Source organism: Chinchilla lanigera, unplaced genomic scaffold (genome assembly GCF_000276665.1).
Source record: "Chinchilla lanigera isolate Chin_1 unplaced genomic scaffold, ChiLan1.0 scaffold00050, whole genome shotgun sequence".
In the NCBI taxonomy this organism is placed as follows: Eukaryota; Metazoa; Chordata; class Mammalia; order Rodentia; family Chinchillidae; genus Chinchilla; species Chinchilla lanigera.
Genome location: NW_004955451.1, coordinates 406,678 through 420,001, shown reverse-complemented (window position 1 = coordinate 420,001; position 13,324 = coordinate 406,678). Strand labels below are relative to the sequence as shown.

Here is a 13,324-nt window from a genome sequence, read left to right as displayed (position 1 = left end):
AAAAGAAAGAAAGAAAAATATAGAAAGACTTTAAAAGACTGGTCCATATGTAGTAAAATATGTAACACTATACATAATATTTAACTATGACAGAAGACATGAGCCTAATTCTATTGAGTTCTTTTTAAATAAGTTCAAAGAAAGACTACTGAAGCAAACATTAAATGTATCAGCTCAATATCTACAGGTCATACCTGGCTGGCAAGTTCTCGTGTTGGGGAGATAATCAGCGCTCTGAAGCCTTTATTTGTGGGCTGTTTCAGCTGCATTAAAATAGGAATGCTAAAAGCTAAAGTCTTCCCAGATCCTGTAGGAGCAGAAGCCAAAAGTTCCCGACCCTAAAAAAATAGAGTATAGTAAGTACAAGGAAAAGTACATAAATTTTTCAGACCCTGGTCAAAGAATGCTACCATCCATACAAATAACAACCTAATTAATCCAGTTGTTCAAGTCCTCTCTGCTTTTCTAAATTCTCCCATACTTGCTTTTCTAACACCCTTCCATCCCTGCCAACCAAACTTCTGAGCACTTCTGCTGAAGTCTACCTAAATGGATAAACGATGCAGATAACAACTCAAAGAGAATTACACCCATTATTTTTTCTTTCCCACTAAACTCTTTTAAAAGTCCAATTACAAAATCAACATTTTATCCTGGTGTCTATACGGCTCAATGCCTAGGGAAGATTTTGTTAAATAACAGAATGACTGGAGGTTAAAAATAAAGAGTGGCAATGATCTGAGTGACAGAGTAACTTATAGGTGACAGTCTTCAAATAAGTCACTGTGAGTCTTAAAAGTTTCCACCCAATGAATGACAGAAACCATCTTAAATGGAACCAAACTGAGTTAATTATCATTTAAATATATGAATCTATTCTCATTTCACTGAGAAAGGACTCACTGAAAGACTAAATGGATAAAAAAGTAACTCACATTCTCTGATTATCTGATAATGAGAATATACTCCTATAACCCTAACCTTAACCCTAACCCTAACCCTAACTCCAAGGCCAGCTTTGTTATGTGCAGGAGAAAAGTCAACTCTCATTGTTACAAAAGAAACCTCAGAAAATTTTATTTCAAAAATCTAAACTAGCCAGGTGTGGTGAAACGTGGCTGTAATCCCAGCACTTGGGAGGCTGAGGCAGGAGGACTGCCATGAGTTTAAGGACAGCCTGAACTACACAGTGAAAAAGAACCCTCCCCGCTGAGAAACTAGGTTCATCCATAGGTCTGTCAACAGGTGGACAGATACACAAACTGTGACATATTTATACAACAGAATATACTATTAAGTAACAAACTGCCAATATATACATTATGAATGAGATTAGAGAATGTAAAATAAAAGAACTCCAAAATAATAGATTAAATAATGATTGTATCTGAAATTCTAGAAGAGATAAACAAATACAGGACAACAGAAATTGGAACGGTGTTGCCTCTGGGAAGCAGTGAAGTGAGGACTGAATGGAAAGGGTACAAAATTTTCTAGGGGAACAGAAATGTTTTTATATTTTCATTGGAATGGTAATTGTTGGAACTCATAAAATTTGTACATCTTATTGAAGTAAAGTATCCTTCAATAATACAAAGTACTGGGAAAGAGACTAAGTTGGGTTATGTATGAAAATTTTAGAAGCACCTATATTTCTGAAATAGCTTCTGTGCACTATAAACTCAACAAAGAAGGAAAAGACAAAACACAGCACCCATCCTCAAAGGGTTTAAATGTTCTAGGAGAAAAAACACACTATAAGAACCATGGAGAATTGGTGGGCAGGGAAACAGTACTGATACAGGAGAAAGATCAGTTACAGTTGTAGTGATTAAGACAAGTTTTATGAACACAGGCACTTAACATGGACCTTAAAAGCAAGTGAAGGATTTTAACACAGGAGGTAAGATGGAAAGGAAGACACTGAGCGAGGGAAGAGAAGGAGCAAACATACAGAGAAAGGGATGTTACAGGCATCCTATATCTTCATACTTACATGCAGCATAACTGGAATGGCTTGCATTTGAATTGGTGTTGGCATATGGAAACCTGCATCTAGGATGTTCTGAAGCAGTCGAGAATTAATTTTATATTCCTGGTCAAGTTGCTGAAATGTAGCAATTGGATCAGGAAGATCAGTTCCTTGGACATGAATTTTGTGTTTATTCCGGAAGAAGTTTATCTGAAAAGTGAAACAAAGGGGCCACCATGGATATGGCCCAATAAATACATTTACTCTCAGGTGCTGTAAAACAATGGTAATAGTTTCTGGTTAAGCTTAGTGGTATACAAAATGTTCTGGTTAAATCTAAGTTCCCAAACCATAGAAAATAGTGTATTTCTCTTCATAAATAGATGATCTTCATAAAAAACGCAACCCATCTATGCTTTCTTCATGTGTTGCTACAGTGAGTAATGTGTTATTCATACTAATTATTACTGTCATGGTCATAACATATATTCATACATATAAAAACATGTAGAAGACATTCATTGAATCCATCTTTTTTGTTCATATGGTGCTTAGCATACAAGTCCCAATGTTTTAGGAGAAAAAACCCACTCGCCTCATAAAAACCAAAAGCAGAAAGCTGGGCACAGTGGCGTATGCCTGTAATCCCAGCACTGAGCAGGCAGAGCTAGGAGGGTCGCCATGAGTTTGACTATATACTGAATTCAAGATCAGCCTGAATTACATAGCAAGACCCTGCCTCAAAAAACAAAAAATAAGCAAACAAATACAAACCAAAAGCAGAGCCTAATGGTCCTAATATAGTTTGCTTCCCTCATTTTTTGGCCCAGAGATAGTCAAATTCTGGTTTAGGGGTTACTATAGCATGCTACAGTGATTCTGACATGAGCTGCACATACCTTCCCATCAGCAACATGGCAGGTGTACAGCACACACTACTAGGATGCATTTGTTGCTATTCTATATTTGACTATCCTCATTCCTAAGCTGTAAGATAGGTTTTTAAAAATTCTACCTCTCTAGTCCCTAAAAGAGGAAATCCTTCCAAACCACTGAGTTCAACATAGAATAGGAGCCAAATTTTATGTCTATCAAAGTAGGTTAAGAAATTTTTTTTTTTTTTTTTTTGGTTTTTCTCCGGTACCGGGAACCGAACTCATGACCTTGCGCTTGCCAGGCAGGCGCTTTTGCCGCTGAGCTAAATCCCCAGCCCCAGGTTAAGAAATTTTAAAAATTTTCTAAACATATTGTTAATCTTTAAATTTGAACAGGGTAATAATTATTACACACACATTTCTCTTTATATATATACATATATATCATCAATTATACCTTAAACTTTTTAGCCACAGTACAAATACCTACTTTGTTTTAACATTTTATTAAAATAAAACCTAAACAAATTAGTTCATCATCTATCTTAACAAAACTATATTCACTTTACCAACAGAATTACTCAAGTCCTATGAAAAAGTCTCTAGGTCAGAAAAATACATATTTTTGGGGCTAAGACATTTTTCTAACCTTTTCTTTTCGGAGATTTTCCAACTTCTCTGAAGTTAGTTTATTTTCTCCTTTAACTTTTTTATCTTCAATCTTTGCTTCCACAGATGACATCCACTGTATAGTAGTACCTTCTTCATGAGAAGTAATTTCTAAAATACATTTTTAGAAAATGAAAGATTTTCAGCATGATAGTATACCAAACAGGCCACACTTTCACACTAAACAAGAAGAAGTACTATCATATGCAATGAGGTGAGAGAAAGGAATGAGATGTATAAAGATTAGAAATAGGCAAATTGTGCTGACCCACTCAGAGCCCTGAAGCTCACTCTCTTCTCTTCGTTGATGGTTTCAGCTATGTAATGTGTGACTGTATACTTGAAAACAATGGGGGGGGTAATTAAAAAACGACATAAACAATAATGTAGCCAGCTTCTTTACATCCAAAAAGGCAGCTAGAAAGTAAAGAGGATGACAGATTTCACTTACAATAGCAGTGAACAAAACACAATGTTCTAGGCAACTCAGTATGGTAAAGATAGCAATTCTCCTGTGCCAATAAATTATACTCATTCAATTAAAAGTAGACAGGATTGTTTTGATGACTGGATTAGACTTTAATATTTTCATGGGAGAACAACTATGTAAGAATAACTTAAAATAGTCTAAGAGTAATGAGAAAACAGTTGTATTAGAACTAAAAAATTTTTTTTATCAAATTCACTGAGATATAGCTGACATACAATAAACTACATATATTTTAAAGTATATACTGGGGTTGGAGATATAGGTCAGTGGCAAAGCACTTGACTAACATGTGCCAGGCACTGGGTTCAATACCCAGTACTGACAAAAAAAAAGTATGTAATTTGATGCATATATATATTTATTATACATACATATAAACATATACATACATTAAGCCATCATTACATTCAAAGTTATTTTCTTTTTTTTCTTTTTTTCATTCAAAGTTATTTTCATCACCCCCAAAATTTCTTTGTGGCCTCTCAGAATTCATCACTCTATTCCTAGATAAGCTCTAATCTAATTCCTGTTACTATAGATTAGTTTGCCTTTTCTGGAATTTTATATAAGTGGAATCATAAATATGTACTAATTTAGCCTGGCTTTTTTCACTCAGAACAGTTATTTTGAGACTTAACATTTTACTATTAGAGTACAGTATTCTGCTGTATGGATATACAGGCAAACACTGCATCACTGAGCTACATCCCCAGCCCCTTGCTGTATTCATATACAATTTGTTTATCCTTAATCTACTGAAGGACATTTGGGTCATTTCCAGTTTGGGGCTATTACAAATACAGTCGCTATAAACGTGAATACAAGTTCTTCTGAAGACATTTTTTCTTCTCTCTTGGGTAAATATCCAGGAAAGGAGTAACTGAAATATTATGGGCACATGTTTAACCTTAAAAAAAAAATTCACAATTTTCCAAAGTGGTTGTATCATTTTACCATCAAATGTGAACCTGTTTTTATACATCCTTGTCAACACTTGGTATATTCAGTCTTTTTATTTTTAGCCATTCTAATGGGTATGTGGTAGTACTGTATTATAGTTTAAATCTGCCTGATGATCAATGATGCTGACTACCTTTCATCTTTTTACCACTCATACATCTCCAGTCTTCAAGTCTTCTAGTCTCCCATCTTCTAGATAAGAGTTTGACATACAGGTTGCAAGTATTTTCCCCTGACTGTGGCTGTCTTCATTTTCTTATTGTTCTACCCCTACTTCCCTAAACCCAGTTCTGGGGATAGCATCCAGAGCTTTCACCGGCTTCACCTCCAGCCCTTTTTATTTTGAGATGGGGTCTTGCGAAGTTGATAAGATGTCCAGGTTGGGCTTGAAATTGCAATCTTCTTGTGTCAGCCTTCCAGAGCGCTAGGATTATAGGTGTGTGCCACCATACTTGGCTTTTAACAAGTTTTTTGTTTGTTTTTGTGCCAGGGATCAAACCCAGGCCTTACACCTCCTCGGCAGGCACTCTATCACTGAGCTACATACTCTCTTACTGCTATGTTTTGAGGAGCAATAAATTTTAATTCTGATGAAGTCCAAGATAGCAATTTTTTCCTTACAGTTTGTGTGTGTGTGTGGTCTAAAAAAACCCCTGCATATAAGGTCAAAACAGATCTTTTCTACTTTCTTCTTAAAATTTTATAATTTTAGATTTTGTATTTCAGTCTGAGTCATTTCATATTAATTTTGGGAGTAGTCTGAAATAAGACTTAATGTTCACTTTTTTTTTCCATATAAATTCTGAACAATTTGTTGAAAAAAACTTTCTCTATTGAAATGCTTGAGTGCCTCTGCTGAAAACTAACTGTACATATACAAGTACTGGTGTATGGACTCTTCATTTGATCTACATAGATATCTCTCTGGAAACAAACCACCTTGATTAGTGTAATTTTATAGTAAGCCTTGTTGTTTTGTTTAGAGAAAAGAGTCTCACTCTGTAGTTCAGGCTGGCCTTGAACTCACTATGTAGCCCAGGCTGGCCTTAAACTCCCAGCAATCCTTTTGCCTCAGCCTCATAAGTGCTGGGATTACAGGCATGCACCACCACATCCAGCTAAGTCTTGTTCTTTGTTAATTTCTATTAAAAAAAAAAAAAAAAAAGCAAGCCTGCTGGGATATAAATTGAGATTATACTAATAGATCATTCTGAGGAAAAAAATAAGCTTCTCAATCAGTTAACACGGTATGCACCATCACTGTACTGAATATTCTCAAAAAGTCACAGTAAATAAAATAAGCTGGAATTGGTGTACAGATATGCAAATATACAATAAATGAGAGAGAACACAGTCCAAAAATAGACCTGAATATATATAGAAATATATATAGAATATATATAGAAACAATAGATATTGTTGAATATATATAGAAACAATAGATGTTGCACTTCAATAGGGAAAAAAGATTATCAAGATACGGCATTAGGATAATTAGCTACTTGGGAAAAATATTAACTTAGTTTTCTGTTCATTTCTTTTCCCAAATAAAATTCCCCAGAATCAAAGATTTCAGTGTAACAAAATGAAGTTTCAAATGAAACATAGGAGAATTAAAAAAAAAATGTCAGAAGTTCCCTTGCTCCTGCCAAAGGGAGGGAAGCCAAAAAGAAAAATGTAGATTCGACCCATAAAATGGCAAAAAAGAAAAAAGACAAGTGACACACAGCAAACTGTAAACATATTCTAAAAATCTGGATATATATGCTAGACATAGAGCTGATTACCTTAATATATAAGGTATAATAAGAAACGGCTGGATTTAGTACAGTACAAAAAGGGTGCAAAATATACAAAGAGAAACTTTATAAAAAGAAAAGTTCTCATATATTGCTGGGGAGTATAGCAAAGAATGACTTTAAAAGGATATGTTCTTTTTATAAAATAGTTGGTACTAATAGATCCAAATCATTACTAAATCACAACATCTTGAATTTTCCAATTAAAAGGAGACTCATGACTATATAAAAGTCACAGATCAGGACCTGTATACATTTGTTGCTAAAGAGCTGTAGTACCTATCTGCCTAACATTCAAATTGTTTTCCTAAGTTTGTAGCATATTTTTCTTATTTATCATGGGGAAAAGTGTTGTCAACATCCTTAAAGCCAGGGGAGGAGAATGACTTTTTCATTACAACAGTAAAAGTATGGAAACAAAGTAAATATCCCTCAGAACAGGCAAATCAGCTGGGAATGCAGGTCAGTGGCATAAGCACCCGCTTGACAAGTGCAAGGTACTGAGTTCGATTCCTGGTACATAAAAAAAAAAACTGTCAAATCAAGTATGGATCATTCCTACAATGTATGGAGATACTGCACTATATTACACTGGACAAAACACTGTACTTCCTATTAATAACAATGTTTCTGGTAGATAATTTTACAATATTTAAATTTAAATCTATTTGTTTGCTCTGCAATTCCACTTATAAGAATTTATTGGATATACGTACTCACATGTACAAACATAAACAGAAACATGTATTATAACACGACAACAGCAGAAGTGTGAGAACAAATTAGATGTCCATCACAGAGAAGGATGGTAGGATACTGGGGATTGACCTAGGGCCACCCACATGCTAAACATGTACTTTATAACTAAACTACACCCCTAGCCCTTTAATTCAGTTATGAAAAGTATGATGGGATACTATGTTATGAAAAAATGAACAAGAAGTGCATTGACTACTGATTCCAACCTCAAAAATACATCACTGCAGAGTCATTGTAAGAATGTTGTCTCATGATTTTTACCATAGATTCTGATTTTCTGTCTTTGTGAAGCAGGATTTTTTTTTAAATATCCAAACTGTAGGTAGGTATGGTGATGGATACCCATAATTCCAGCACTTGGGAGGCTGAGGCAGGATCACTGAGAGTTTGAGGCCAGCCTGTGCTACACAGCTGGTTCAAGGCAAGCTTGGACTAAATAGTGAGATCCTGCCTCAAAAAAAAAAAAAAACAAACCATAAAAAATAAAAAAATTATTTGGTTTGCTTAAAAAAAGGTGGAGGGAGGCTTCACAATAGAAAATATGTAGAGTACTCATGTTAATAGAATGTATAATTATTTGTAAATACAGCCTATTTTTAAAGGGATGCACTAATATATGTGAATAAAATGTCTCTACAAAAATACAACAGAAATTGATTAACAGTGGTTGCCTCTGGAGAAATAGGGAACTGGACATAAAGTGGGAAGGAAATATACTTGTTATCACTGTATAACTCAACTATTTATAAAAAAAGGCAGATGGCTAGGAAACTTAATACATATAACAAAGAAAAAGACACTATTTGTCTAGTAAAACATGAGATGCTCAAATACCCACTCAAGGAAATACAAATAAAAAGTACTTTCAGTCATTAAACTTGCAAAAAATTTAAGACCAGTAATATCCAGGATTGACAAAGGTACGGGAAATCATTTTGTAGTATGTTTGTTGACAAAAAGTGTACACACCCTTTCATCAAGTGTTCTCTGCTCTTGGGATGCTGGTCTACAGCATTAATAGCACCTGTACAAAAGGATGTATACATACAAGCACTACACCATAGTAGTATTTATAATGGCACGTCCGTAGAAATAAGTCGAATGACATCAACTGACAAACGGCTGTATATTGACTGACTTACAGGCTCAGACTATTTTGTAATTTAAAAAAGGCAGAAAAAAAAAAAAAAAACCTACAGAAATTTAACACTAACCTGAAATCATCTTCTTCCTCTTTTTCTTGTTCGGCTCCCTCTTGCTTTCAGTCAGGCTCTCTTCTTTCTTCGCTTCATTTTGGAGCTCCTGGTGTGTTTGTGTTGTACCACACTCACCTGGGACAGACTTCTTGTTTCCAAAGAAGTCCAGACTCTGCAGTACCTCATCAGAGCCATATTTCCTTTTTCCGATCTAAAATCCAAGAAATTAAAAATTAAATTTATTGACAAAATAGCAGTGCTGCCTTCCAAGCAGGACTATTACTAAGGAAATGGCTCTAATGACTCCCCATTTTTTTTTTAACCTTTCCACCAAATATCGGTCAAGCTGATAAGTATGTTTGGATAGATGGAATCCAAAATGACACCTTTCCTGATCTTACAACAATAATATCTGCTTACTATATGTCAAGCAGATTTCCCAGCATGTTCATATATATAGATGTATGTAGACCTCTAGATATCTAGATACATCTATATATATCAAATTACTTCCTCGTAGTAACCCTACAAGGTAAACAGCAGTATTACCGATGAGAAAACCGAGATATTAGGAAGTTAAGTAACTTGACCAAGGTCTCCAAACTATCAGCAGGAAGACTGAGCATTATGATTCCAACAATGTGGTTCCTGAGTTTAACCTCTTTAAATAATCACACTGTAATGCAGTGAGAAGAAACACATGTAGCACAAAAGACACCCCCCCAAAATAAAACCCAAACAACAACCACTTCTGTTCCCTTATAGCCAGCTTGACATTCAAGATTTCCCACAACTAAATCCCAATTGACTTCTCACTACTTCCCTATATGTAAGATCGCCCACGTGTAAACTGCTCTTTTCATTGGCTACTTAACATGCTCGACTGAAGCAATACAAAGAACCACATGCAGCGCAGCTAGAGGCATACCAAGTCAAACCTGGGTAGAGTATAAAGACAAAAATCTGTTTTCCCCACTTTTGTTTTCCAAATGCCTTTCCACAAGTTCGGAGAAATTTCCTTTTGAAAGAAAATTTTCAACTTTGCTTTCGCTAAACTAAGAAGCAGGAAAAGAGATCTTCCGTGCTAGGCTCAGCTCAATTTATCAAGGGCTCTGAAAAGAGTCACCCAGAAGTCCTGTGCCTGGAAAGTCTGCGTGGCAAGCTGAACCCAAAACACGGGGAAATGCCCACGGGTAGTCAAAAGGCAGGCCGAGGGGTCTCCGGGAACGCCGGCTGCTCCGTCAGCTGCCGGCCTGTCTACTAGATCCTGCTCCTTTTCCGTTCCTCTCGCCTCGGTCCCCTGCGCAAAGTACCTGAAATCGAGCTGCATCGGCCGAGAACCGTTTCACGTCAAATTTCGCCCCAGCGCCGAGCCGGCGAAACAAATCATGGACATCCATTTTTACCCAGAAATCCTCACGGTCCCAGAGCGCCTGCGCAGACGACTTCCTCCCCCGACGGCCGGACGCTCAAGCGCGAACGGAAGTGGCTCCGGGAGGCGGAGCTTGGCTGTCACCTGAGAAGAGGCGGATTTTGTGGCTTGTAGTCAGTCCTTTTTGAAGTCCTTCAAAAGATAGCGATATTCTTTTTACGCCAGGCGCTATTCTGGACTTTTAGGGAGAGTTTAGTGAAGAACACCCCAAGATTCCTCCCCTATGGAAGCTTACATTAGAGTGGGGACAGAGGTTACTGTGAAACCGATACTAGAAGCAAGTAAAAAGGTGGCTGGATAGAGAAGGAAATGGGGGGATACTTTTAGTCACATTAGTCAAGTGCGCTCTGCTTGAGTGATACTGATACTGGAGCTTTGCAAGATTTGGGAACAGGATTGCAGATCGGGCAAACACATGTCTGAAGAATGGAAAACATTTGGAACGCTGTGAGAATAGAAGGAAGGCTGAGGTGACCGGAAGCAAGATGTAATGAGGAAAAGTAAGGGTAAGGTTGGAGGGGCAGTCTCACAACGTCTTGTAACAAGGTCATGGAATTTGGACTGAGATCTAAACACTCTAGGAAACTATTCAAAAATTTTTATAGAGGGAGCAACATGATTTAATTTGTCACATTTTATTTTTATTTTCTTCATTGCATTTGTACTATAAAAAACTATTTGCTTTTGAATTGCCTCTTTGAGTGTGGCGGTCTACTCTGCTGCACTGTGCTAACCCCATTTTGCACACCAGTGGCCTACTGACATGCTTTGTTTGCCTGAACTGCACTGAGTGAAGAGGAATGGTCTTGGGCCACATATAAAATATATAACATAGTTCATAATGTAACACAGCCTATCCATCCCCCAGGCCACAGATTGAACACACCTGTTGTGCACTCTAAAAAAAAAAAAATGTTCGATAAACGAATGAATGTTTCAGAAAAAGTTACTCTGGCTGTGTGGAGAACAGACACAGAAAGTCTAGATAGAAACAGGAAGACTATCAAAGTAGAAATAATGATGATGGTTTGATCTAGATTGGTACCTGTATGAATGAATAGATTTGGAATATAGTTTGGGGCAAAGCTTAATATACCTGATAGATTCCATGCACAGGCAAAGGAAAAGGAGGAGTCACAGATAGCTTATGTTACTGGCTGGGTTGATGGAGAGTAGAATTGTTATGTTCCGCACACATTAAGATACTTAGTTGACTTGAAGTGGAGATATCCAAGTAGGTAGTTGGTTCTGAGTCTAAAACTCATAAAACAGGTCAGGGCTGGGGAAATAAATTTGGAAGTCATCAACATAAAAATGGTACAGTGGAATAACATTGTATAAGCATTTGACCTCTCAACATTTAGTTATATATGTTTAGCAAAGAGGGTGAGTTCAAATGTATAATTCCTTTGCATTCAAGGAGAGCAAGTGTGGAGGGAGCGTGAGATGGGGGATGTGAATTGACTGTTCCTTCAGATGGATTCAGTCCCTGATTCCCTCTTTTTTCTTATCTCTCTGTCTCTCTCTTTCTCTCTCTTCAACGAACTAAGATAAACTAGTATAGGTGAAATAAATTAGAATATGTATTGAGGGGCTGGGGATTTAGCTCAGCGGCACAGCGCCTGCCTGGCAAGCACGAGGTCGTAAGTTCGATTCCTGGTACTGGAAAAAAAAAAAAAAGAAGTATATGTATTGAAATATTTTTGAAATAACAGACTATATATTTGGGGAAGTATTTGAACTTCTCCCTACTTCCTATTTGTCTCTTCTATCTTGAGCTCTGTCTCTTTCTCTTTCCCCGTATATAATTTCTTATGTAAGAGAAACCATGTGATATTTGAGCTTCTGTGTCTGACTTATTTTACTTACAATTATGTTCAAGTTTAGGATAATTAATTTAAAAAGACAATTATCATGATTCAGCTCTTTGATAATGGTGGGAAGAGAACTTAGCTAGGGTTAATAGCCAGGGTTAAAGTCTGGTCAGGTAAATATTATGGAGGATTATAGCAGAGTTTTGCTTCTCCTTCCCCTCCAATAAAAGCAACCTGGAATTGATGGTTCCATAGAAGTGTGGTATCCTAGGACCCGAGAAGGGGAAGGAAACCCCTACAGAGTACTCTTCTATAAGGAAGAGTACTCTGCATTATATTAATGACCCAACTTGCTTTCCTCGTTTGAGGAAGGGATTATATTGCATATTTAAAATGTACTATGTACTTTACCATTTCATAGTAATTTGTCAGTAAACCTTGTGGAATTAATGAAGTGAAATAAAATAAAATAAAGACATCCAAAACTTCCTACCTTATGAATTTAGGGAAGGACCTATGTATCTTTTGCTCTGATGCTTTGTAGTAAATTTTGGCTAAATGAGCAAATGAAGAAAAGTAGGAACTGTCAGATTTACACCATTTTCTGTCTTGACAGTGCCTAGCTGACTCATTCAGGGACCATTTCCTCTCAGAGAAAAAAAACAAAACAGAACTATTTGAAAACATTGTCAATAAAGGTGGTGAGGAAACTGAATCATGGGTTTATACAACTGGAATTTCTCCAAAAACTAGTATGGTCTGACTGGTAGACACACATGGCTTCTCAAGTGTAGCGAGTGAGAACACAGCGTCTCTAACATTGCACTGGCAGTTGGTTGGGTTAGCTTGTTGTTACGAACAGAGTGATCACTTTATGCTCTAAAAGCGTGTTTTGGAAAATGTTTTCCTCCCCACTCCCTACTTACCAGTCAACAAATTTTGGTGGTGGTGTTTTTACAGTGTGTCCATCACAGACCAGGGCCTAAGGAGGCTGAGATGAATTACACAGATATCACACTCTCAAGTAGCTTAGAGTCTGCTAGGGATAGAGAACTTTTCAAACACAGCAAAAAAAGAAGTATAAGTTCCAGGTATAGAGGGAGTGGTCACTCTGATGTGGAAGGATGGGGTGGGCTTTGTTGATAATTAGGGAAGGTTTTTCTAGGGAAGATAAAGTTGGCATAGCCTTAAAAACATGATGTTATAGACAAAGATGGTAAGGGTATTTAAGCAGAGAGAACACAGAACAATTCTAAGGAGGCATAGAAACAGTCTGTTGTGTTTGAGGGTCTACTAGTGGTTCAACAAAGCTAGAAGTGAGAATGCAACAAGATATGGAGCTGGACAGGTGGTAGGGA

At 36.8% G+C, this 13,324-nt stretch overlaps 1 protein-coding gene across 1 annotated transcript in view; it reads right to left on the bottom strand.

The window, feature by feature from the left end:
- The window catches only part of Ddx52 (DEAD (Asp-Glu-Ala-Asp) box polypeptide 52), a 27,931-nt gene extending 17,756 nt beyond the window's left edge, over nucleotides 1-10,175 (bottom strand). Inside the window, exons 1-5 of the mRNA XM_005393911.2 lie at nucleotides 10,034-10,175; nucleotides 8,739-8,931; nucleotides 3,497-3,627; nucleotides 1,997-2,182; nucleotides 195-338 (exon numbers count right to left, since the gene is read on the bottom strand). Coding sequence (XP_005393968.1) covers nucleotides 195-338; nucleotides 1,997-2,182; nucleotides 3,497-3,627; nucleotides 8,739-8,931; nucleotides 10,034-10,120 — 741 coding nt within the window. The 5' untranslated portion in view covers nucleotides 10,121-10,175. The remainder of the gene's footprint in view (nucleotides 1-194; nucleotides 339-1,996; nucleotides 2,183-3,496; nucleotides 3,628-8,738; nucleotides 8,932-10,033) is intronic.
- Nucleotides 10,176-13,324: the final 3,149 nt, after the last annotated feature.